The 26,549-nt window shown below is 41.8% G+C and overlaps 2 protein-coding genes across 8 annotated transcripts in view; one reads left to right on the top strand and one right to left on the bottom strand.

Annotated features, from left to right (window-relative positions):
* The window catches only part of VPS13B (vacuolar protein sorting 13 homolog B), a 760,370-nt gene extending 750,213 nt beyond the window's left edge, over positions 1-10,157 (top strand). For all 7 annotated transcript variants that reach the window (XM_087864704.1, XM_087864702.1, XM_087864703.1 and 4 more), the window contains 4 exons: positions 1,633-1,809; positions 3,904-4,006; positions 4,511-4,760; positions 8,586-10,157. In XM_087864704.1, the coding sequence (XP_087720830.1) occupies positions 1,633-1,809; positions 3,904-4,006; positions 4,511-4,760; positions 8,586-8,834 (779 nt within the window). In that variant the 3' untranslated portion in view covers positions 8,835-10,157. The remainder of the gene's footprint in view (positions 1-1,632; positions 1,810-3,903; positions 4,007-4,510; positions 4,761-8,585) is intronic.
* Positions 10,158-10,969: 812 nt separating this feature from the next.
* Positions 10,970-26,171, bottom strand: COX6C (cytochrome c oxidase subunit 6C). The gene is made up of 4 exons (XM_087864706.1): positions 26,045-26,171; positions 24,841-24,981; positions 17,072-17,200; positions 10,970-11,085 (listed from the first exon to the last, which is right to left on the bottom strand). Exons 2-3 carry the CDS (start codon positions 24,952-24,954, stop codon positions 17,087-17,089), a joined length of 228 nt encoding a protein of 75 aa, XP_087720832.1. The 5' UTR covers positions 24,955-24,981; positions 26,045-26,171; the 3' UTR covers positions 10,970-11,085; positions 17,072-17,086.
* Positions 26,172-26,549: the final 378 nt, after the last annotated feature.

Here is a 26,549-nt window from a genome sequence, read left to right as displayed (position 1 = left end):
AGAGCCCTCCGACTTCAACAGGAGGCAAGCTCCCCAGCCCGAGTGCCAGGATGGGGTGTGTTGAGGGCTGCGACGCAGTGATCGCTCAGCCCTCCCCGGCCAGGGCAGCAGGGGCCAGCTGGGAGCAGCTTCCTCCGCCTCCCCAGTCAGTACTTTAGAAGTCTGGGGAAGCGTTGGGTCTAGGTTGAGAAACAGACCTGTCACCTCAGGTCATTCTTAATCTGTCAATACATAAATTTCAATGGCTCTGTCCAAATTCAGAGGAACAGAATCTATGAAGAACATTCCCTTTACAACTGACCTGAAGGAACTGGCCTTTGTTTTACTGGATTTTGTTCAGGAGAATATTACTTGAAATTAGCAGGTCATTAACGGAGACCTGGAAATCTCCATTTACCCAAGAGGCTTTGAATTAGTGGCATTTGGCATAATGGGATTTGACATGTACTAAAATTTCTACCAGGGGGACTGTGCATTTTCCATTAATCCTAGCAGGTTTGAGTTGAAAACAGAAAATTCTGTCAAGAACTGTAATGAAATTTTTACCTCTTACTGAACTAGAGAACCTTCTACTCCATCACTGGAAAAAAAAAAAAATCAGGACTGGTGAGGCCTTTACTAGATATCCTCACGGGCCCCTCAGAGTAAGGGGAGTGAGGAGGAGGGACCCACAGGAGCTGGTCCCTGACCGGCCCGGTTGCCCTCCGGGAAAGCGTGAGAGCAGACTAGTGAGAGCAGGGTTCGGTAGCTGTTCTAAAGTGAAGAGTAAGTGGCCAAACCTCAATTGAAGTGGGAAGGAAGGAAGTGTTTCTAAGACTGGCAAAAGGAAGAGCCTGTTTTATAAACAGGATCAGTGAATAGCTTGGTGGTGAAGAGCTGGGCTGTGACTCTGCCTCTCCAGACTCGAATCCTGGCTCCAGCACAAGACAGCTGTGTGACCTTGGGGGCAAAACTCCTTAACCTCTCTGTGCTCAGCAGCCTTATCTAGGAGATGAGAATGAAAACCATGTCTGACTCCTAGGATTATGAGGATTAATGATCTCATATAGTAATACTCTTGATTCAGTCCCCAGCACATAGTAACCACTCAAAACAGATTAGCTATTATAGAAATAATTGCAATATCAACAATTACTCTTACATATTAACATATTAATATTATTAAAGAATCGCTCTAATCATTATTAAAAGGGAGAATAGGGAAAGGGGATGGCCTCTTCCAATTTCTTCATGCTCCTAATTTGGTGAAAATTGATTAGGCTGAGAAGGCTTGCCCTCTCCTGAGCAATTGTTAGCTCTCTTCCCTAGACGGTGTTCCCTGGTTTCTGGACAAAGGCATGTGAGCGTCACTTCAGAACAGTCTGACATGTTTATTAAATTCTGAACTGAACTTCACAGATCCTCACTGTGATGGACCAAACCCAGTCTGAACATTGTGTTTTGATGACGATCATAAATGTCTTAATGCCCAGTGAACTTACATAATTGGTAAATGAATGTATAGTAAAGAACTTTGTAATGAGGGTGGGTTTTCATTTTCAATCCAAACAAAACTGTGTTCTGGATTGTAGGTTTTGACTTTCTCAGGATTTTAAGCCTCAATCCTCACTAGGGGCTTTTGCTGTTTTTCAGGTGCAATTGCGGGCATAGTCGATCAGCCCATGCAGAACTTCCAGAGAACATCCGAGGCTCATGCTTCAGCAGGACACAAGGCCAAGGGCGTCATCTCAGGCGTGGGCAAAGGACTCATGGGGGTGTTCACAAAGCCCATCGGAGGAGCCGCTGAGCTTGTGTCACAGACTGGCTACGGTAAGTCGTGGGGCACCTGTCAGGCCAGCTCAGACATGACCCACTAACTTGCGTTATTATACCAAGGACTCCGAGATAATCTAGGCCTTCACATGGCAAAGCAGCAAAAAATAAAATGGATGAACCTATAAAAAGATAAATAGCTGTCTTTCTCACCTCCTTATGCTTATTTATGGAAAGAGGAGAATCGTACTACTAATAATTATAATAATTATAGACCCAAGAAATCAATTAGTTTCATTAGATCTATCTCACAGAATCTTTTTACAGTACATCTAATAAAATAGACTTTAATGATTGCTTCTTGGCCTTTTGGCTAAGATCAAGTGTAAAATAGACTTTAATGAGAAGTAGCCAGTTAGAGGTCGAGGACAGATGAGAGCAATGTGTAGAAAATATTGGAGCAGAGAATAGAATTAGTCCTTTTTCTGGTGACCAGTTGGAAAGGAAAAATCGGTTATAAGGCGGGAAGATATCTGTGACGCGTGTGTATTTGGAGAACGAGAAAGCGCGCGCGCCCACAGAACCCAGCGTCTGCAGGCTCTGCTCTTGCCGCTGGGCCGAGTGTCCGGCCGCCGAGTGTCCGGCCGCCGCAGCAAAGGCACGCGATCTACAGCTGAGCCCCGGTCCCAAGCAGGCAGCTGTGCAGCTCGGGCTGGCGGCCCGGATGGTGGCGTGCTGGGGCCCGTGCCGCACTTGCGCGTGCGCGGGAAGGGAAGGGAAGCGCCTCGGCCCGCGCTGCTCTTCTCCATTCTCGGCGGAGCACGTGGAAGTGACGTAATAAACCGGTGGCTGGAGCTGTTATCTTGTGACCTGAAATCGGTGTCGTCGCTTGGGTCAGGGAGCAGGCTGCCGAGCCCGCATCACAGACCACAGGCGGGCGCTCGCCTTTGCCAGGCAGGCGTCCTGCATCCCAGTCGATCTGACAAGAGGCGGCCAGGTCAGGGCATGAAAGCAGTGTCTGAAAGGAAGAGAGTGGGAGACGAGTGGCCGCACTCAGCCAGCCATCCGGAAGGTTCCTTTAAGAGACCACACAGACGCAAACATGTGTTCCTCCTCGCTTTTCCCCTCGCCGCCCTCCTCGTTTCTCTCCCTCTGCTTCTGTGAATGACGTTTTCACTCGCAGAGAAACAGAGCTGCTGCTGCCCGCCGGCGGCCTGGTCAGATCCCCCTTACCAAGCGCTCACGCGTTCTTCAGAACTGTCCGTGTTGCAGTGGACTCCAGCGAGGTGAAGTCAACTCATCCTTCATAAAGTCCTTTGGTGTTGAAAATGCCATTGTCCCTCCCCGCGAGTTTCCCAGGGCTGAGGACCTCTCCCTTCTGGAAGAGCATCTCAGAACAGGGCTTCACATGGCCTTGTTGCTTTCCATCATTCTTGTAAAACTTTTATTACTGCACTGAAGGTTTTACAAACCACTAACTCTTAGTCTAATGACTGTGCCTCGTTTATAAACATTTACAAGCCCCCAGAAAGCACACATGCTGCACCATCTTTGGTTCTGGAGAGGCTCCTTAGAGGCCTGCGTGGCTGCTGCCGGGTGCCCTCGTTTGGTGCTGGCACCGGGGAGAGCGTGGAATAAACCAGAGGCCCCGAGAGTGCTCATAAATGTACATGGGTTCATGTTTAACAGCTGGATTAAGTCACTTAAATACTGTATCTAGGCAAAGCATGTGCCTTTGTGCGCATCTCTGTGTTGTGTTTATGTGCCCAGCCACAGCACAGATACGGAAGTATCGTAACATGAAGCAAGGAAGTCAACTAACAGTCATGACTTTATCACATAAATTGTAACAGTGTGTGAGCGATTGCTCGGGACTGATTACTCCCAGGAGCATTATGCTTCCATTAATTGCCAGTCCAGTCGATGCTTGGACTATAGTTCATTCATTTTCAGTCTGTAGCTAATGTAAGATCGCCAGAGTTAAGAGCATGGCCGTGTTTAATGATTATCTATACACTTGCTTCCAAAGATTTGACATCATTTTGGATCCTGTAGCGCTTTATGGATGGCTGTAAGCGGATGACATCACTACAGCATGGAACTGGCTTCCAGAAAACAACTAGTAAAACTCCCTTACTTCTCTTACCACAGGTATTTTACACGGAGCTGGACTTTCTCAGCTTCCCAAGCAGCGCTATCAGCCAAGCGATCTGCATGCTGACCAGGCTCCAAACAGCCACGTCAAATACGTCTGGTAAAATTATCTAGATGCCTGCTCAGCTGCACATGGATGTTAACGGGCCGTGCTTCCAGGGGAGCCCAAGCCTGCTTGCGGCAGCTCAGGGGCATCCCAGAGCCCGGGCGAGGCCGCCATCCCCAGATGCGGGGCTGGCCGCAACTCCCAGCCTCTCGCACACCACTCGGGGGACACGGCACACTGACCGAGGAGCCCAGGCCTGTGAGGGGACCCGGGATTCCCTAGAGAACCAGCCTTCTCATCAGGGGGGACATTTCTATTGGGAAGAAAAGGAGCCAAGGGAAATCTTTGTCCCCAGGAGGAACTGGGCTCTGTTGGCCAGAATCCGTTTGAGAGCTAAAGTGACAATTACATTTCAAGCTAAAAGTAATAATCAGATTGGTGAGAGCCCTTTGCCTTTGGGGAACTGTGAGAACGCCCCAGTCCTTGGTACAGTGAGCGCTGGTATAGGACCATCTTTTCCAAACTGGCTTCTCGCCTCCCTTTTCCCTTTTGAAACAGGAAAATGCTTCAGTCTCTGGGCAGACCGGAAGTCCACATGGCTCTGGATGTAGTTCTGGTGAGGGGCTCAGGCCAGGAGCACGAAGGGTGCTTGCTGCTGACATCAGAAGTGCTCTTCGTGGTGAGTGTCAGCGAGGACACGCAGCAGCAGGCCTTCCCCGTCACGGAGATCGACTGTGCACAGGACAGCAAGCAAAGCAGCCTGCTCACCGTGCAGCTCAAGCAGCCAAGAGTGGCCTGCGATGTGGAGGTACATTTCAGAAAACACCGGGGAAGTTGAGATGCGGGCTGACCGCTGGTAAGCAGGCATCTATGAGCCTGCAGCCTCTGGCGGGGCTGCTGGAGACGAGGAGGGCTGTCAGAGGAAGCAGGGTGAAGGGGCATGGGAGCCAATGCAGAAGGAACTTGGGGAGCCCCAACCCAGGTGTGTATGGGAGCCTTTCCTAGGAGAGCCCAGCAGTAGGCCAGATGGACTCAAGGCCTGGGGTTAAGCCACCATTTGAACTGAACAAGGCTTGGCTGCCATGGGGCAGGGGTGCTGAAGTAGACAGGACAGGACCACAGAGCTCCCACACAAGCAGGGCTGCACAAGAGGGCCAGGGCTGAAGCAGCGATTCCACGTGGCTGCACCACAGCGCAGGCCGGGTCTGCTGTAGCGGACTGGAGATACAGGAGACGACCGCCACAGAGGGGAGGGTACCATGAAATGAGGTGCAGCCAGTAGGCCAGACGTTCGCAGTTTCACAAACCAGGAGGTCTCACTCACCCCCTCCCCTCTTTCCACCCCAAGACTTCAGGGGTCAAAGTGTTGTGCATAAAATCTCTTTCCTTCCATTGTTCTGTATGGCTCTGTGTTCCCTTTTCCCCAGGACAGATTCCCATCCCTTAAGTAGTGGGGTACCTCCTGGGGGTGCCCCTTTGGCTCTTGGGGCAGCTCCCTGGCCACACAGCTTCTGTGCCAGATGCTGGCTCCTGGCCACACAGAAGTTGCTGTGGAGTGGAAGCTCAGGCAGGGCACAGTGGATGTCCGGGGTCAGAGGTGAGCCCTGGCAAGAGTGGCACCAGCTTCCTACAGTCCAGCTTTGGGGGAGCAGGTGCACCCGGTGGAAAATGGCTCTCTTGCGCCTGCCTCCCTGCTGACTGCCTGATGCATAGAGGCTTTAAGAGTTGAACTAAGAGACATCTTTTTCCACACAGCAAGACGAGTGTAAGTCAGTGGCAAGCTGGAGCCTGCTGGTCCTAACCTGGGGCACAAGTGGCACAGCAGAGGACAGCAAACCTGCCTCTAGCAGGTCCTGCCCAATTCATTCCTTTCTCCCTGGTATGGGAGCCTATGTTTCCCTCGCACCACTGTTTGGGTAAAATTATCTGAGAAGATGGAAGGCAGCCAACTACAACAACTCTGAGATTTCTCTAGCTTCTTGGATCCGAATCAGTCAGGCTTTAAGCTGGGGCTTGGCACTAGGCGTACATTGCTGCCTTGAGTTGATGACTTTCTGGGAATAAACAGAGGTCAGATGTCCAGGCTGACTTTAGATCTGCCAAAATCTTCTGATCCAATTGACAATAAAGCAGCAGTGATCTGGCTACAGAATTTGGCAGGGGATAGAGTATCATTATCTTCAAGTCCTTGGTCCTTAACGAGAAACTTCCAAGGCCCTAAGGAATATCTAGGACCATCATTATCCCTTAGCTGCTTGGGAAATATTTCATATCTTAAGCTGAGTGGAGATTCAGCTTTTGCTGTTAAACTGTCTCTCCCCTCTTCAACTGTGATCCTTCTCTCTTTGGCTTGTTTGAGGAGGGTACTGTGGGGAATTATCAAAGCTGGAAAGGAACAGACCTGCTTCTCTAGGGGTGAATGAGCCGATAGCTGGAGTCACCACTCCTAGAAGTTGCCAAGGTTAATTGAGACCACGGCATCAACGAAATTAGAGGCAGAAGTAGCACTGACACTCTGGACCCCATGTTCAACACTGGTTTTCCATCAGTACTCAGGGATAATGGGGGGGGGAGCTAGGATTAAGGGATGGCTACAGAAGAGGCAGGAAAAGATGACTGAGAGCAGGAATACCGCAGGGCAGCATCTGACACAGGACAGAGAAGCGGGATATCCAGTATGCCTTCAGCCCCCAAATTCCGCTTTCTCTGAATCTATCCCACTTAACCTTTCTCCTCAACTCCTCCTAAGGAACAGTAGATAACTGCCCCCTCAGTGTCCAAACCCTAACCCCTCCCCCACTCACCCCGAAAGAGACCCAAACTGTAGGAAAACCTCATTTCTGTGACCGTACACCCTTCCCTAGGAGTGTAATCTGGTGTATTTGCAAAATGGGGCAGGGGATCACTCAGCAGGGCTGCTGCTTGGCACAGTAAATTTTCCTCAGTTGCCATGCTCCTGTCAGTCCATACCCGTCACACACCGGCCTGATGCACAGACGTACAGCTGGGGTAAGAAGCCTACCTGCTGTTTTCCAGGGAAAACTAAGAACAGTATTTTAAGATCTTTATATAAAATGGCTTTTCTGGTTTTTTGCTTTAGATGCTAGGAAACACAGCTCCTTTGAATTTTGGAAGGAATTAATTTGTAGATGACATCATTCAGTATATTGAAATGTGGCAGGATTCAGATTTTTTAAATCAGCATTTGCTTTTCTTGGTTAAATGCAGCCATTTTTAGGGTAATAATTGCTTAATATGCCTGGCACATTATTGAAATCCCTTATGAGAGAGGCTCAAAATGAGTCAGAAGGTCAATTTATTCCTTGGCCAGGTTCCTTTCACAGCACGGGTTTTCCTGTGCTGCTGTTCAGGAGGAGCAATTAAGACTGTGTGTATTCAGAGCCTTCCAGCTGAATTCTGACCCCATGAAATGATATCATCAGAGCTCTGGCTTTTGCCTGCTGGTACACAGCTTTCATCTGTCAGCGAAACTTCGGGGGCTTTTTCTGTCCCAACCTTAAAAATATGAGATCCAAACTCTACTGGATGCCCTCATTTCTTCATTTCTCTGGCAGCCCCTTTACTCCTTACCATCCCACTGGCTTTGTGCAGCTTTTAGGACACCCTTGGCTGCACTGTTTCCATGCCCTACACAGAAACATAGAAATTCTTTACATTACTACTTTGAGAACTCAAAAGCCCTTGTTAAAACGTTTTTAATTCTTCCAGAGTGGTCTTGCCAACATTTGGTAGGTACAGACCACTGAAAGGTCAGTGGCTACCTGATTCCCACAGATCAGTGGCTTACACTGGAAACTTCCCAGTCCACATGATCTACACACTAGACAGCTACAGAATTTCAGGGTGGGAAGAATTTACAGCTTCAGCTGCCTTTGATGGGTGCTTTCTCAGCAAATCGCACTTAAGAACTTAGTAGTATATCTCAGTTCTCCTATTTGAGTTCCACTGAAGATGAGCCAGACTTTTATGAACCATAAATGTACTCTGCATCCTCCCTTTTTTTCCATAAAAATTTCCCCTTCCTCTGCCCAGTTTTTTTATTTTCTCTGGCTTTAAATCCTAGTGTTTATAAAAAACAGAAAATGTTACAGTTCAAAAGGTATTTATTTTTCTTAAGGCTCTGTCCAGAGCCACTGGTTTGAAAAGAGGTGCTCTTCTCCACAATTTTTTCTGTCAGACTGAAGAGGTTCAAGGAGACACGCAAACAGAAATTTTATTTCAGGGTGCGAGTTTAATGTCGATTTAAGCAGAGAAAAGACACTTTTCTTCTTTGTTCCTGAGCTCGTTAGTGAGAGATGTTTAATAGTTAATGAGTAAAATGTTAGCAAATTGTCAACTTCAGACATGGCAATTTTACACACCAAATGCTTATTCAAAGGAGGCTGTCCTAGCAGCCTCCCGCAGAGCTTCTGTTTACTCCTAAACGTGCATTCTTCCTGCCACAGCTCAGAGGACAAACAAAAAGTACCATTTTGGACAAAGTGGCTGTATTAGATAGAGTACCTAAAGGCATAATGTATAGATGTATCAAGGCAAAAACAGAAGGAATAATTTGTCATTGAAGTGCCAATTTGAGGGTTTGGCAACTAAAGACTCTCTTTTTGGATCCCAGGTGGACGGAGTCCGGGAGAGACTGTCAGAACAACAGTACAACAGACTTGTGGACTACATCACAAAGACATCTTGTCACCTGGCCGCCAGCTGCTCTTCCATGCAGACCCCATGCCCGGTGGTGGCTGTGGAACCTCTACCCTCCACTGTGAAAACATACCATTATATGGTTGATCCACATTTTGCTCAAGTCTTCATTAGTAAATTTACCATGGTGAAAAATAAAGCCCTGAGGAAAGGGTTCCCTTGAGTCCCCTCTGAGGTGTTGATCCCTGCTTGTGCAATTTATTCCTGAAAAAGAGACCTAACTAGCCCAATAACATCTAATATGCACACAAAGCCAATACTTTATTATAATTATAGGTAGTTTTCCAGCCTCTTCTAAAATTAATTCAGATAGATAAAACTAAGAAGATACCTTAACAATGCAATGATAAAAAAAAAAAAAAAAACTTGTTCCTTTCCTATGTGGAGACAGTGATTAAAAGAATCTATGTTGTCATCTCATCACACATATTCTACCGCTTGTTCTCTAATGGTATTTGCTAAAATGTTTACTATTATTAAGATCTGTTAACTCTCTGCTCTAACAAACACAAAATGTGGTCAGGCCTTAGAATGGAGAGACTGGTTAAAACTTCATTCTCAACTGCATCTGTTTCTAGGCTGAGACAGTGTCTTTGCCTAATACCCTCGTCTGCAAATGTTTGGAATCTTTAAATGCTTAGGATTTTATTAACTTGTTAAATTTATTACTTAAATGTGATGCTCTTAAGTGAAACCTGCTATGTATATTCCTACTTTAAAGTCTGCAGTTTACTGAAATTTACAAGACATTCTCATGACTGTCCAGGTACACTGTAGAAAAAGACGTTTCGCCAATTTATCTTCTTTTAGGTGTCTACCAATGAAAATAATAGACCCAAAGGGCTCAGGTGAGTTTCTCTAGTTCCATAAAGAAAACCTACTACTAGGAATTTCCTGACACACTCTTGTGGAAGGGCTTTAGCAGAAGGATATTCATACTGCCCTGGGGTATTGGAGGGAAGTCAAGAACCCCAATGTTAATGAACCACTCCAGTTTATTTTGAATTGCTCAAACAAAAATATTCCCAATGTCTGATATTTTTTGCATTTAAGGATGGGTTTTTATCAAGATCTTGGGTCACCAGGTATCATCTTTAATATTCAGTAAAAAAATCTGATTAAAACACATTTTTACTGATTACATCCAAACTTGGGTTTACAATCTATTATTATGTATAATTGTGAGATGCTAAGAAAATTCAATTTCAAATGCCCACTAATTTTTAATCAAGTCTCACGTGTCCTCAAACAGGAGAAGTCACTGCATAAACCAAGACCGTTAATGAACAATTCAGGCTAAATATGAAAAATTGATTCTTCCATTAGTTTGTTGTATCACACTCATTTAGAAAGTGACAGCTTTGTCAACCTCAAGAGAACTATTTTTAAGAATGTAAATATGTATTATTGTATCTTTTATGGTTATTTTGCATACTACTTCTAAGAATTGTTATATAAACTGTTGAAAATAAAAGGAATCCTTGAATTACTGACCACACATAAATGTGTATTGTCACCAGGTGTTTTTCAAATGCAGGTTTTCACCAATTCCTGGGTTTAGTGCAGCTCACATTATTAGGACCCGAGAATTCTACATGAGTTGAAAAGGCTAAGAAACTTTTTGTTCTCCTAATAAAGTGACAATCGGTGATAAAATTAGCTTAGGCTAAAATAAATAAACTTAATTTTCAAAGCTCTCTGTAGTATCACTTTGATCACCAAAAAAAAGCATTAAAAATTAATATCGGGGTAAAGGTCTTCCTAAGACTTCCCCACAAAATAAGTTCCCACACTCTTATCATTAATAGACACTACCCTAATACAACTTTTTCTGGACTAGATATATATTCCATATCCAGAATATATACTATTATGGTACTTTTCTGGACCAGATATATATATTCTAACTTACTTACATACACATACTATTAGCTCTTCAAAAGCAACTGGTATTTTAATTATTACATCTGGTGGTTGATCCAGCAGGGCTACTAAACAGTGACAATGAAGCGCAAGAACATATTTTATTGAAAAGATGTTCTCTGTCCCTTCTGAGAGCACAGAGTAAGTGGTCTTACAGGCTAGTGTAGACCCCCTTAAATCCATGACCCAGGACCAAGAAAGTACACCTACCAGTACTGCAGTGAAATAAAACACCAGAGCAATAAAAAATATCCTAAGACAATGTAAGTTTTAAGAAATCTTAAAATCAAGTTATCATCCTAGCGTTCATAAACACAATTAAAATCTCCAACTCTGAATTATCAGAATAATTAAACAAAGACTTACTGTCCAAAGTATTTGTTAGCTGTTTATTTATCAAGACAAACTATTCCATAACCCAATATTCGTGTTTCATAGTTCAGGAACACAGGTCAGTGACAAACTTCAGTGGAACTCAACCCAAAGAAATTCTGTGGAAAAAACACAGTGGCTTAAGTTAATGACAAGCATTCTTTCTTAATACCTCACCACCCTTAAAGTCACATGAGGTCTACTCCTACTAGTGGAGCCTACACTTTGCTCACTCACCTCCTGCCCAGGAGAAGGCCATTTCAGGCTATGTGGGCTCCAAGTCCATTCTCTGCCAAGGTCTCTGACCATCCTAACCAGTTCTGGGCTACACCTTACTCTAATTTCTTGTTTTCCATTGATCAAATTTTGCCTTTTTCTTCCCTCTCAAGTCGACTGTCCTCCATTCCCTTCTCATACCCACATATTGTTCTTAAAAGCAGCAGTCCATCTGTTCTAAACAATATTTCTATTCCTGGCTCCAAATCTGTTTTTCTTACTGGTTTTTAAACACAACTTCTCATTTAAAAAAAAAAAAAAGTAAAAATCTAACAAACATTTACAAATTAGCCTGTTAACATCTGATTATGAAATGCATACCCACTGTAGAAATTGTGAAAATCCATACAGAACCATTAATATTTTCTTGATCTTCAGTCTTTCTTCTGTGCTTTTTTATTAAACACAGATCACCCTTTATATAAGACATTTGTGAATATCATTTCTAATGGACTATTAATAGTCCATGGTATGCAAAAGTCAATTCCTTATCAATTTTCCAACTGTTAGAAAGTTCTTCCTATTTTTCCCAATACAGTATATACTTTGTACATGTACATCAGCATTTCAGGTATTTCCTTTAAGATAAACTACAGAAATGAACATTATAGAATTTAATTTTAAATGAGGCAAAAGTTACTTATGTTCAGTATTATCCTTGAGTCTTTTAAAAAACTAAAGTCCACTGCAGCAGGTCTCCATACCCCAGGAAAGATCATTAATATACATATGCACACACACACACACACACACACACACACTCCTATGTACACTAACTACAGTTGGAATGCTCATTCAGGAAGGTTCTGCCTAAAGATAGCAGACTAACATTTCCCTTGTCACATCAAACTCACACAGGCATAGTGGATAGAATTTTTACTTAAATTGTTCTAAATGCTTTTATGTTGAGCTTGAATAAAGTTAAATATATGAATGATGAGATTCCAGATTATGAAAAGTTTCACATGCTTTCAAATTTAGTGGACCTTTCATCAGCACACGAGTCACACCTTCATAGTCAACAGAACCTTATCTGTGAGGCATAAGGACTTGGTGGATATAACAAACCAAATCAGAATCTCTGGAGGGCTACCTAGTCACTTATGGACACCTAACTAAACTATAAAAGGATGAAAAACTTTTTTTAAAAGTACTTCTAAAAGTACTTTTTTAGTACATTTTCCTGTCAATCTCTAGCAAGCAACAACAGATTAACGTGAAATGATTCTGAATATAAAAAGCAAGAGTTGTGAGAACTCAAGAAACCAGTTAAGAAGCTGCAGCAACCGGGGCGCCTGGGTGGCACAGCGGTTAAGCGTCTGCCTTCGGCTCAGGGCGTGATCCCGGCATTATGGGATCGAGCCCCACATCAGGCTCCTCTGCTATGAGCCTGCTTCTTCCTCTCCCACTCCCCCTGCTTATGTTCCCTCTCGCTGGCTGTCTCTATCTCTGTCGAATAAATAAATAAAATCTTTAAAAAAAAAAAAAAAAAAGAAGCTGCAGCAACCAAACACTAATAAAACAAGGAAAACACAAAAGGGCAGGAAATTTCATGGAATTCTTTCTCACTCTTGCCTCACCCCCTTCCTTGGTGCAACACAATGTGGTCAGGAGGAAACTGACCAATTCCTGGCTCCTCCTCCCTCAGGATAGAAGGTAAAAAATAAAAATTGCTTGCAACATTCTGAATTGTTTTCATGATAAAAACATTCAACAAAATACATAGGAATAAATCTAACCAAGAAGATGAAAGACCTACACTCTGAAATCTGTAAGACAATGATGAAAGAAATTGAGGATGATACGAACAAATAGCAAGATATACCATACTCACAGATTCAAGATTTCATATTGTTAAAATGTCCATACTACCCAAAGCAATCTAGAGATTCAATGCAATCTCTATCAAAATGCCAATAGCATTTTTCACAGAACCAGAACAAAAAATCCTAAAATTTGTATGGAACCACAAAAGATCATGAATAGCCAAAGCAATCTTGAGGAAGAACAAAGCTAGAGGTATCAATCCCAGATTTCAAAAACAAAACAGTATAGTACTGGTGCAAAAACAGACACAACACAGATTAATAAGAGAATATAGCCCAGAAATAAACCCACACTGACATGGTCATTTAATCTACATGACAAAGCAGGCAAGACTATACCCGGAAAAGACAATCTCTTCAATAAATGGTGCTGGGAAAACTGGACCACTTTTTTATGCCATACACAAAAATGAACTCAAAATAGATTAAAGACCTAAATGTGAGACCTGAAACCATAAAACTCCTAGAAGAAAGCATAGATAGTAATCTCCTGGATGTCAGCCTTAGCAACATATTTATGGACATGTCTCCTCAGGCAAGGGAAACAAAAGCAAAAATAAACTATTAGGACTACACCAAAATACAAAGTTTTTGCACTGCAAAGGAAAAGCATCAACAAAATGAAAAGGCAACCTACTGAATGGGAGAAAATATTTTCAAACCAAGTATGTGAGAAGGGGTTAATAAAAGTATATAAAAAACACCAAAACAACAAATAATCCAACTAAAAATAGGCAAAGGACCTGAACACACATTTCTCCAAAGACATACATGGCCAACAGACACATGAAAAGATGTTCAGTATCACTTATCATTAGGGAAATGCAAATCAAAACCAGAATGAGATACCACCTCATACCAGTCAGAATGCTAGTATTAAAAAAAAAAGAAAAAAAGACAAGAGATTAAGTGTTGGTAAGGATGTCAAGAAAAGAGAACCCTGGTGCCCTGTTGGTGGGAATGTAAATTAGTGCAACCACTGTGGAAAATAGTACAGAGGTTTCTCAGAAAGTTAAAATTACCATATGATCCAATACTTCCACTACTGGGAGCACATGCGTGCGCGCACACACACACACACACACACGCACACTGAAATACTACTCAGACATAAAAAGGAATGAGATCTTGCCATTTGCCACAACGTGGATGAATCTATAGGATATTATGCCAAGTGAAGCAAGTCAGGAAACAGACTCATAAGCACACAGAACTGGGTGTGGGAGGGGAGAGGAGTGGGGGATAGGTTAAACAGGTGAAGGTTTTAAGAGATACAAACGTCCAGTTATAAAACAAGTCATGGAGATGAAAAATACAGTACAGGGAGAAAAATAATAATAAATTAGGAACAGATGCAAACTACAACAACATAATAAAAGCCATATATGAAAAGTCCACAGCTAATACCATACTCACTGGTCAAAGCCTAAAAGCTTTTTCTCTAAGATCAAGAAAAAGGTAAGGATGCCCACTCTTCCCACTTCTATTCAACAAAGAACTGGAAGTCCTAGCCAGAACAATTAGGCGAGAAAAAGAAATAAAATACATCCAAATTGGGAAGGAAGATGTAAAACTATCTCTGTATGCAGGTCTTATATGCAGAAAACCCTAAAGACTTCACAAAAAAACCTGTTAGAATAGGGGCGCCTGGGTGGCTCAGTTGGTTAACCATCTGACTCTTGATTTTGGCTCAGGTCATGATCTCAGGGTTGTGAGATCGAGCCCTGGGTCAGGCTCCAGGCTGAGCAGGGAGCCTGCTTAAGATTCTTTCCCTCTCCCTCTGACCCTCACCCCAGCTTGTGCACAAGCACGCACGCGCTCTAATAAAACAAAACAAAAAAACCTGTTAGAATAAACTAACTGCGGGGCGCCTGGGTGGCACAGCGGTCGGGCGTCTGCCTTCGGCTCAGGGCGTGATCCCGGCGTTGTGGGATCGAGTCCCACATCAGGCTCCTCTGCTATGAGCCTGCTTCTTCCTCTCCCACTCCCCCTGCTTGTGTTCCCTCTCTCGCTGGCTGTCTCTATCTCTGTCGAATAAATAAATTTTAAAAAAAAAATCTTAAAAAAAAGAATAAACTAACTGAGCAAAGTTGCAGGATACAAAAATCAACACACAAAAGCCAGTTGTGTTTCTATCCACTAACAATGAATAATCTAAAAAAAAATTAAGAAAACAATTCCAATTATGATGGCATCAGGAAGAATAAAATACACAGGAAGAATTAACCAAGAATGCAAAAGCCCTACATACTGAAATTATAAAACACTGCTGAAAAAAATTAAAGACATAAGGAAATGGAAAGGCATCTTGTGTTCACGGAGTGGAATACTTGTAATTGCCAGGGTGTCCATATTACCCCAGAGTGTAATCCCTATCAACATCCCAACAGCATTTTTGCAGAAGTAGAAAAATCCATCCTAAAATTGATATAAACTATCAAGGGACCCTGAATAGCCTAAACAATCTTGAAAAAGACAAAGAAGTTGAAGGACTAACACTTTCTAGTTCCAAAACTTACTATAAAGCCACAGTAATCAAAATAGTGTGGTACCGATATAAAAACAGAAATATAAACCAATGCAACAGAACAGAGACCAAAATAAACCCTCACATAAACACCTCAAAAATTACCAACAAAAGTGCCAAGACCATCCATACTGAGGAAAGGACAGGCTTTTCAACAAACGCTGTTGCGAAACTGGATATACAAAAAAGAAGTTGTACTCTTTTCTTACCTCATATCCAAAAGTTAACTCAAATGGATCAAAGATCTAAAACTATAAAACTTACAAGAAAACATAAGAGAAGTTTCATGACATTGGATTTGGCAATAATTTCTTGGATAGGACACCAAAAGCACAGGCAATAACAAAAATTACATAGACCCCATCAAAATTTTAAATGTCTGTGCAAAGAACACACTCAACAGACTGAAAAGGTAATCTACAGAACAGGAGAAAATATTTGCAAGTCATTATCTGATAAGAGATTTGAAGAACTACAACTCAACAAGAAAAAAACCCCAAAATAATTAAAACGGGTGAAGAATTTAATTAGACATTTCTCCAAAGAGGACACATAAATGGCCAACAAGCATGAGAAAAGATGGTCATCATCATTAACCATTAGGAAATGCAAATCAAAATCAAAATCCAGTACTACCTCACACCCATTAGGATGGTTACTATGAAAGAAAAAAAAAAAAAGAAACAGAAAACGAGTACCAGCAAGCATGTAGTGAAACCGGAACCCTTCTGCATTAGTGATAAGAGTACAAAATGGTGCAGCCACTATGTTAAACAGTACAGTGTTTCCTTTCAACATTAAAAATAGAACTACTATATGATCCAGCTGCTCCACTTCTGGGTACATACTCAAAAGTATTAGAAGGAGTTTTAAAGAGATTTGCACATGTCATAGTAACTTTATTATTTGGGGGGGGGGGGTGCAGAGAGAATCTTAACAGGCTCCACACCCTGATCCATCTCATAACCCTGAGATCATGACCTAAGCCAAAATCAAAGAGTCAGATGCCTAACCAACTGAGCCACCCAGGCACCGCTAACTTAGCAACATTATTTACAATAGTCAAAAGGTGGAAGCAATCCAAATGTCCACCAGAGGTGAATGAATAAGCAAAATGTGGTGTATACATACCACAGAAAGTTATTTAGCCTTAAAGAAGGAGGAAATTCTGACACATACTGTAATGGATGAATTCTGAGGACATATTAAGTACAATAAGCCAAATACTATAGCCAATCAAATACTATATGATTCCACTTAAATGAAGTACTTAGAGTAGTCAAATTCAGAGACAGAAAGTAGAATGGGGGTTGCCAGGGGATGGAGAGAATACAGAATAATTCAATGGGTTGTGTTGCAAGATGAAAAGAGTTCTGGGGATTGTTAAGTATATTCACATTGTTGTACAACCAATCTATGTATTTTACCACAATTAAAAAAAATGTTTTAAACAGTAACTTCAAACAGCTACATTACCTTTACAATCCAAAATCATTTTGCACTCTGAAAGATACCAGCCTTCTTCATCTCCTCAAAATCTTTCATGGAATCATAATTTCTGTAGAAATCTGCATACGCCTTCTTTCTTTGTTCGGCCACAGCAAACTAAAAAATAACATATCCCATTAGGGCTTATTTTTTAAACCATTAGAAACAATATCCAAAGACAACATAAATCATAATGTTTGTGTTCACCTTTAACTTCAACTCTGTATTTCCTAAAACAAAGGCTGGAGGCACTGACACAGATGTAAGGGAAGATAAAGCAGCCTCATGGAAACTACTCAGCAAGAGGGGCCTTCCTTGCTTAGGGACAGATTATTCCTTTTGATGGGTGTGGGTATGTAGACCAGTAAGAGCCAAAAGAAGATACCCAGAGAGCTAAATGGTTTTAGGGAGAAGACAGCAGTCTTCCCTCCAGCAAAACCTAATATCCCCACAGCTGAGACATGCTAATATATTCTGGCTCAATTTACATTATTTACATATATGTACATATATATATATTAAAGATTTTATTTTATTTGATGACAGAGAGAGAGATAGCCAGTGAGAGAGGGAACACAAGCAGGGGGAGTGGTGGGAGAGGAAGAAGCAGGCTCCCAGTGGAGGAGCCCGAGTGTGGCTCGATCCCAGAACACCGGGATCACGCCCTGAGCCAAAGGCAGCCGCTTAATGACTAAGCCACCCAGGCGCCCTTCAATTTAAATTATATTAACTCCAAAGGAGTGAGATCAATTCTGTACCCATCTGCCACTGAAAGACACAGGAAGCTTTCTATCTGGCAAGAACAGTTCTGGGTGATTTACACTTCAACACCATTTAAGCCCTTAGAATACACACTGACCTGTTTTACACAGGAGGAAATGGGACTCAGAATTTAAGTGACCCAATTAAGGTGTAGGAAGAAGCACTAGGATTCAAACCCAGGTCTGTCATTTGGCAAAGGTTGTATTTCCACAAAACACTACCTAGTAGATTTCAATGTGTAGGTTACAATCCAAAATAAATCCCATCCTGCACGTAAAAAATTCTTCAAGTGCCAATCTACTTCCATTAACGTACTGCAGAAATACATGGAATCATGACACTTGGTACTAATACAGTAGGAGTCCTTTACTTACCAGTTTTACTGCCTCACTTCCTATGAAAATTCCAACTTCTTCCAGTAAGACTAAGAGGAAGGAGCCCCAATGCAACCCTCTGAACTGAGGCCAGCCCATTACCCAGAAGGCAACTGAGCATTTGTTAAAACAAGAAAAATATTTTTTCTTTAAAAATATGGTACACTAGGGGCACCTGGGTGGCACAGCAGTTGGGCGTCTGCCTTCAGCTCAGGGCGTGATCCCGGCATTGTGGGATCGAGCCCCACATCAGGCTCCTCCACTATGAGCCTGCTTCTTCCTCTCCCACTCCCCCTGCTGTGTTCCCTCTCTCGCTGGCTGTCTCTATCTCTATCTCTGTCAAATAAATAAACATAAAAAATCTTTTTTAAAAAAAATGGTACACTAAAAGGCTCAGTGAACCCAAAAATAAAAGCAAATGGATGTTATAACCCCAACCTAAATTATTTTGTTTTCTGTTACACTTTAAATAGACTTTTTCTCTTTTAAGTCTGAAAAATCTGGACTTCAGCAACAAAAAGAATATAAACTATCAATTTAGATCCACTACACCACGAGTTACTTGAAACCCATAAAATCTATATATGAGGCCTTATACAGATAAGCAAATACCTGAAAATTTAGGACAAGTCTAATTTATATAACAGTAATTACCTACGGAAAAAATCTATTCAGGATAAGCACTGCTCATTTGCTTCAAAATCTAACCTATATTAATGAATTTACGCTTAGCAGATTAACTTAATCAAAAATGATTTAACATAGGTGACTTTATGTAAGATGCACAGAAGCTGATCAAAATTGTGAAAATCAGTCAAAACTAAGAACAAAATAAAGGCCAAATCTTTAAAAGCACTCAACACTAACTGGATAAGGGAAACGAAGGAAGCAAGCATCTACCAAGAGAACCAAGTTTACACCTACCTTATTCTTTAATAAGAATCTGGATTCCTCAGTGCTTTGCAAACCTTCCTTCCATTCAAACACTAATTAACTATACACAAACACTGACTAATCTACCAAGCAAATTTCAAAACTTTTCATTCAGAATGAACTACTGGTCTGACATGGGCTCTTAATTTAGTAGAAGAGACACACCCTGAAGCAAATATTACTTAAAATACAATGTGCCCAATACTGTACAGTCTGGTACAAAATGACTGAGAACCTAGCAGAACACAACCAACCCATCTGGAAGAATAGGCTGCAACTCCAAAAAGGAAACATCTGAGTGGGCCTTGAGGATAAAGTGGAATTTGCCACACAATGAGATGAAAGACATTCCTGTTGTGTACAAACCCATGGGAGAAAGCAGAATTTTCTAACAGCAACTAGTTATGAAGGGCTGGAGGGCTGGGTATATTAGGACTGCTGGGAAGATGATGGAAAGGCAGAAATAGCTAATCAGAAAGTATCTTAAAATCAAGACTAAGTTTCAGCAAATCACCCACAACCCATTAATAAGTGATGAAACCAATTTAGAAGACTGCAGCCAGTTAATGAATGTATTTCTTACTATACATCAAAATTTTGAGAGCCACTGCACACTGGGCATGCAGGAACTCGATACCACAAACAGACCTATAGGCTAAAGTTAAAAGTGGCAAGAATCCACACAAGTTACAAAGGCCTGAGGTTTGATAGTGACAATGAGAGTGAAGAAATGAGTTCCCCAAATTCCTCTCCTTACTCCCACTTCATTTACTCATTCATCCATCCATCCATCCCTTTCCCACAAACATTTATTTCATGCCCACTACATGCCAGGTAGCAACGATCTCAAGGAGCAAGTAAAGGGTTTACTTTTTAATGCCTGTCTCCTCATAGGGTCCCAAAGTACAGACCCCTTAGTGCTTTTGCTCAAGTTGTTCTCCCTCCCCTTGGCACTTCAAATTCACCCTAACTTTCAAAGCACAAATTCAAACTTCTCTATCAAAGAACTATGACCCCCAATAACCCACACCCACTGGAACACACAAAAGCAGCAATCAACTATCAGAGTACGGCTCACCTAGTACATGGAGGACAGGGTCCCTCTTGCCCACCTTCATTCTTACAAACTGTATATAAGCTGCTCTGGGACAGCTCTGAGAAACGAAAAGTCCTTTCATTTATATTCTATCTTGCAATAATATCTAATGTTTTCAACTCCCCCAACTTGACTCTAACTTCTTTAAAGACACATATTTAGAGGTATATACACTTAGTAGACTCCAAAGTACCTGAAACTCTATAGCACCTACCACTGTACTAAATTTCAGACACTACATCTTATTCAACAGATACTTTTAAGCATCTGTGTGTCAAGCAACTGACAATGGGGTGCCACTGTGAACAAAAAAGGCACCCTGCCCTAATGAGGCTCACAGTCTACTAAAAATAGAAGAACTAAACAAAAAAAATTAAGTACAAGCACGCAAAGCTCTAATTCGTGGGCCATTATGACACATGGTCATAAATACGTGTATTTATCATAAACATTTTTATAGAAAAAAGTTGTAAATATAACATGAAGGCTTTGAGAAACACAAAGCGCATAGAGCATACTGGGAAAAAAGTGGAGTAGGAACACCAGGAGCTTCCCCCCACCTACACAACAACTGCACTAGCACAATCTGTTTAATGTAGCTATCCTGAAACTTTGGCTCTCCTGAAAGCATACAATTTCCAGAGGAAGGCTTAAACTGTAAATTGTGGTCAGGTTAATTTAATTCACTTTCAGCTTTTAGCAATTTAACAGCTACCCATTCCCCATCCCCAAGGCAGGCAGGCAACTGTGCAAGGGTTCCTGCAGCAGCTTACACACAGCCTTCTGGAACGAAGATGGGCAAAAAGGACCCTCTCCTCCATATACCAAGGATCTGTACTCTGATAGCTGATTGCAGCTTTTGTTCACAGAGGCGCAAACAGGCCAGTGGCCATTGTTGTTGTACTCCCCCCTACTGCTGCAAGCCTCTTTTTCATCAGGTGAGCAACTTCCTGGGGACTTAGAAGGATAGAGCACCTTTCTTTCCCCCCTCTTCATTTTTCTCTTTCTCCTTTTGGAAGCCAGACATTAAACACTAGCACATTCAAAGGCATCTACACATACAATCCTCACAGAGATTGCGGAATGGGAGGGGAATGGATTAAAAAGCGGCCCAACTACATATGCTGTCTGCAACACACTTATTTCAGATCCAAAGACAAAAACAGACTGAAAGGGAAAGGGTGCAAAAAGATATTCTATGCAAACAATAACCAAAAGAGAGCAAGAGTGGCTTTACTAATATCAGACAAAATAGACTTTAAATCAAAAAAGATTACAAGAGACAAAGAAGGACTTCATATAATCATAAAAGCTTCAATACAGTAAGAATTTATACAATTAGAAAATTTACTCACCTAATAACATCAGCAAAATATATAAAGCAAAAACTGACAGAACTGAAGAGAAAAATAGTTCTATAACAGCTGAAGATTTCAATACCCCAATCTCAGTGATAAAACCAGATCAGACCTAAGTAAGGAAATAGAGGACTTAACTCATTAAACCAACCAGATCTAACACATGTACAATACACTCCATCCAACAACAGAATACACAATCTTTTTTTTCTAAACAGTGTGATTTATTTATTATTCATTTATTTGAGAGAGTGAGAGGAACTGCACAAGCGGAAGGAGGGAGAAGGAGAAGCAGACTTCCCTGCTGAGCAGGGAGCCTGACGTGGGCCTTGATCCCAGAATCCTGGGATCATGACCTGAGCTGAAGGCAGACACTTAACCAACTGAGCTACCCATGGGCCACCAGAAAACACATTCTTCTCAATTGCACATTGGATACTATCCAGGACAGACCATATATTAGGCCATAAATTAAGTCTCAATAGATTTTAAAAGTTAGATATCATACAAAGTATGTTCTCTGATCACAATGGCATGAGATTAGAAATCAGCAACAGAAGGAAAACTGGAAAATACACAAAACTGTGGTGATTAAGCAACAAACTTTTAAACCACCAATGGATCAAAGAAGAAACCACAACTGAAATCAGAAAATGCTTAGAGACAAATGAAAAAACAAAACACACCAAAACTTACAGGACACAATGAAAGGAGTGCTAAGGGGAGTAATTTTTAGCTATAAACACATATATTAAAAAACAAGAGAGATCTCCAATCAACCTAACATTACAACTTAAGAAACCAGAAAAAGAACAAAATAAAAAGCTAGAAGGCAGAAAATAATAAAGATCAGAGCAGAGATCAACAAAACAGACTAGGAAAAAAAAAAAGAAAAAAAAATCAACAAGGCCAAAAACTGGTTCTTTAACAACGTCAACAAAATTGACAATCCTTTAGCAAGATGGACTAAGAAGAAAGGGGGAAAGATTCAAATTACTAAAATCAGGAATGAAAGTAGAGACATTACTACAGATTCTACAGAAATTAAAAGGATTATAAGAGAGTAGTATGAACAACTGTACACCAACAGATTGGAAAACCTAAATGAAATGGATAAATACCTACGAACACAAAACTTACCAAGACTGAATCACAAAGAGAAAATCTGAATATAACTGTAAGTAGTAAGGATACTGAATCAGTAATCAAAAATCTCCCAACAAAGAAAAGCAGAGGATCTGATGGCTTCATTGGTCAATTCTATAAAAAAAAATGAAAGAATACCAATCCTTCTGAAATCTTTCCTAGCTACTGAAGTAGAGGAACACTTACTAACTCATTTTACGAGGCGAGCATTACCCTGATACCAAAGCCAGACAAAACACAAGAAAACTACAGACCAATATCCCCTATGAATATTGATTTAAAAAAAAAAAACCTTAACAAAATACTAACAAACTGAATTCAGCAGCATATTAAAAGGACTGTACACAATTACCAAGTGAGGTTTATTCCTATAACGCATGGATGGTTCAACATAAAATGGTCCAACATACAAAAATCAATGTAATATACAGTAACAGAAAAGATTTAAAAAAAAAAAAACACAATAATCTCAATTAATTCAGAAAAAGCACTTAACAAATTCAACATCCTGTCATGATAAAAACAAACTAGGAATAGAATGAAACTACCTCAATATAACCCATACGATGTCCACTTTTGTCACTTCCATTCAACACAGTACTCTTTAAGTTCTAGCCAGAGCAATTAAGCAAGAAAGTGAAATAAAGGGCATCTAAATGGGAAAGGAAGAAGCAAAATCATCTGTTTATAGATGATATATGTAGAAAATTCTAAAAATTCCACACAGAAAAAACCTGTTAGAACCAATAAATTCAGCAAAGAAGCAGGATGTAAAATGTCAGACAGTACCACAGAAAACAGTATAGTGGTTGCGTGAAAAATTACACATAGAAAGACCATATGATGTATCAATTTCACTTCTGGATATATACCAAAAAAAATTAAAAGCAGGGTCGTGAAGAGACACCTGTAACCCATGTTCAGAGAAGCATTATTCACAACAGCTAAAACATGGAAGCAACTGAAGTGTCCCATCGAAGGCGAATGAATAAGTAAAATGTGGTACAGGCATACAATGGAATATTATTCAGCCTTAAAAAGGAAGGAAATTCTGACATATGCTACAACATGGATGAACGTTGGGGTCATTATGCTAACTGAAGTAAGCCGGTTAAAAAAGACAAAATAATGCATGATTCCACTTACATAAGGTACCTAGAGTCATCAAAATAAGATACAGAAAGAACTGTTTCACAGACTGGGAATTGAGAAGGGATGGGTTTATTGTTTAATGGCTATAGTTTCAGTTTTACAAGATGGGTTATGGAGATGGATTACGGGGATGGTCATAAAACATTATAAATGCATTTAATACCACCAAACTGTACACTGAAAAATGGCTAAATTTTATGTGTAGTTTGCCACAATATAAAAAATGTATTAAGAAAAAAAAAAGGGCACAGTGTTAAAATCCACAGAAGGCACAGCGTTAAAATGCATTTCTGTGACAACAAATTTTTCAAGCTGCCAAACACTGCCTCCCCCATCCCATCTGCTTTAATAAAATTTTATCCTTGTGTTACGAGCTGAATTGTCTTCCAAAACTCATGTGTTAAAGTCTTTTAAGCCCCTAGTACCTCAGAGTGTAACAGTATTTGGAGATAGGTCTCTAAAGAGATAAATTAAAATGAGGTTTGTAGAGTGAGTCCTAATCCAATATGACTAGCATCCTTACAAGGGTAAATTCAAACAAAAACATGCTAGCACAGAGACAATGTGAGGATAAAGGGAGAAACCCATCTATAAGCCAAGGAGAGTCTTCAAGAGAAATCAACCTTGCAGCCACATTGATCGTAGATGTCCAGCCTCTAGAACGGTAAATAAATTTGTTGTTTAAGCCACGCAATTTGTTGTACTTTGGCAGCCCTAGTAAACTAATACAGCTTCCTTTACAGATGGAGGACAAGCTATCTAGGGAATATGAGGTATTTTTCTGCCACACTAAGGTGAGTGAAGGAAGGGGAAGGGAGCACATCAGAGAGGGAGTTTCTTTAAAGGACTAAAAACTACTTATGAAAATACATTTTCAAATTAAAACACACATTTTTGGACCAAAAATGGACCAAAGTAAAAATCAAACATACGTACCTTATAAAAAGCTGCAACCCCTAGGGATACAGCGAACGCTCCAACAATATGAAATCGCAAACGCTTGGCCAGAAGGCCTCGCATCTGAGGTTTCGTCAAAGCACTGGAAGTCATGGTAGTTATTCTCCTTGATAGGTAAAACTATAATAAAAACAACTCTGAGAACATAGTAAGATATCTCAAGAACTCTCACACATAATGCACTTTGGTACCTAGAGGGGCACAGGCATGACTCCCCCCACAAAGCCTAACGTGTTTATTTTTTATATTATTTTTTTAAAAGCTTAAGGTGTTTAAAGGCTTGGCCCGCTTCAGCCCCCCCCCCACGCTGAACGACTACCCTAAATAAGCAAGGTCACTGCGGCACAACGGGGAGCAAAAACTACAAACAAAAATCTCCCAATCGCAGTTAAGATAAGGAGTGGCTCTAGACGACAAGTGCAATCACATTTACAGCCATTTACTCTTCTGCGAACTATCAGCTCATTATCCCCATTTCATTGACGAGAAAACTAGGGCACACGCAGGTGACGTGTAACTTTTCCAAGGTCACGGGGTAAACGATTTAAACTCGGGCAGGAACCCAGCCCTGGCCTCCAAGGCCCACCTAATGACCGCTGCGCAGTCCCGCAGACCTTAGGCCAAGGCGGGGTGGCGGGCTCGGGTGGAAGGGCCGCTGGGAGGCTGCAGGACGCCCACCTTACCCCCCCATCAGGCACGGTGACCCTTTTCCAGCTTCTCTAGTCGACTCACCAACGTTACCACACAGCGAGCGAACACCGACCGCGCGCAGACGCTGCTGTTTCCCCTACGTTGCCCCTTAGCCTCACGACCCGCTGAGGAAGAAACCACCACTCCCTTTTCACAGGTGAAAACCCCGGGGCCAGAAAAGTCAAATGACCTAACCAAGGTCACAGTGGGGAAAAAACACAGAGGAGACCAGGCCCCGGCCCGCCGCCTCCGAATCCCAGCTGCTTCCTCCAGGCCCCTGCAGCCCACCCGGCCCCCCGCAGCCCCGCAGCCTGCCCGCAGCCCTCCTGAGGCCGCGGCGGGGGCGTGCAGGGGTCGACCCCTGTGAGAGGTTCGAGACTCCCCGACCGCACATATACGGGCACAACTCAACTGCCAGGTAGAGCGAGAGCAGGCAACGGAACGCGGCAGTTGGGTGAACCCTGAGGAAGGACGCAAAAGCAACACGACTCACCTCAACACCAACCTCAAACCTAACGTCCTTCCTAACTGATGCAGAAATGGACGGCGTTCCAGCAGTGCGCAGGCGCAGAAGCAGAAGTCGCGGAAAGGACCCGGCGACGGTGGCCGGAAGAGTTCAAAAGGCCTCCGGCGCGCCTCCCGACTTCACAGCTGAAGTTCAAGTGAGTGGTTGGTTTCTTTCCTGTAAGACCTTGCACTAAAGGATTGACCTTCTGACTCGGTTTCCTTAGTAAATTGGCGATATTAATCTTACTCATATACAGAGTTGATATGAGTTTATTAGAGAAACAAAGATATTTAGTATGCAGTATTTTAAGATGTACCTTACAAATACAGTACAAATCATCCTGGGCCCATACAGTGCGCAAACCATGTGCACAAACCATCATTTTCATTATTAACTACCCTCATGTGAATAATCGTTTGTTTGGGGTAAAGGGTGAATAAGACCGTCAAGTTCTAGGAGCTCAGATCCCAGCCATTGAGACCCACATAAA

Source organism: Ursus americanus, chromosome 9 (genome assembly GCF_024610735.1).
Source record: "Ursus americanus isolate L20-20 chromosome 9, mUrsAme1.1.p, whole genome shotgun sequence".
NCBI lineage: Eukaryota > Metazoa > Chordata > Mammalia > Carnivora > Ursidae > Ursus > Ursus americanus.
The sequence above is the reverse complement of the archived record's forward strand: the minus strand, read 5'-3'. Positions and strand labels throughout refer to the sequence as shown.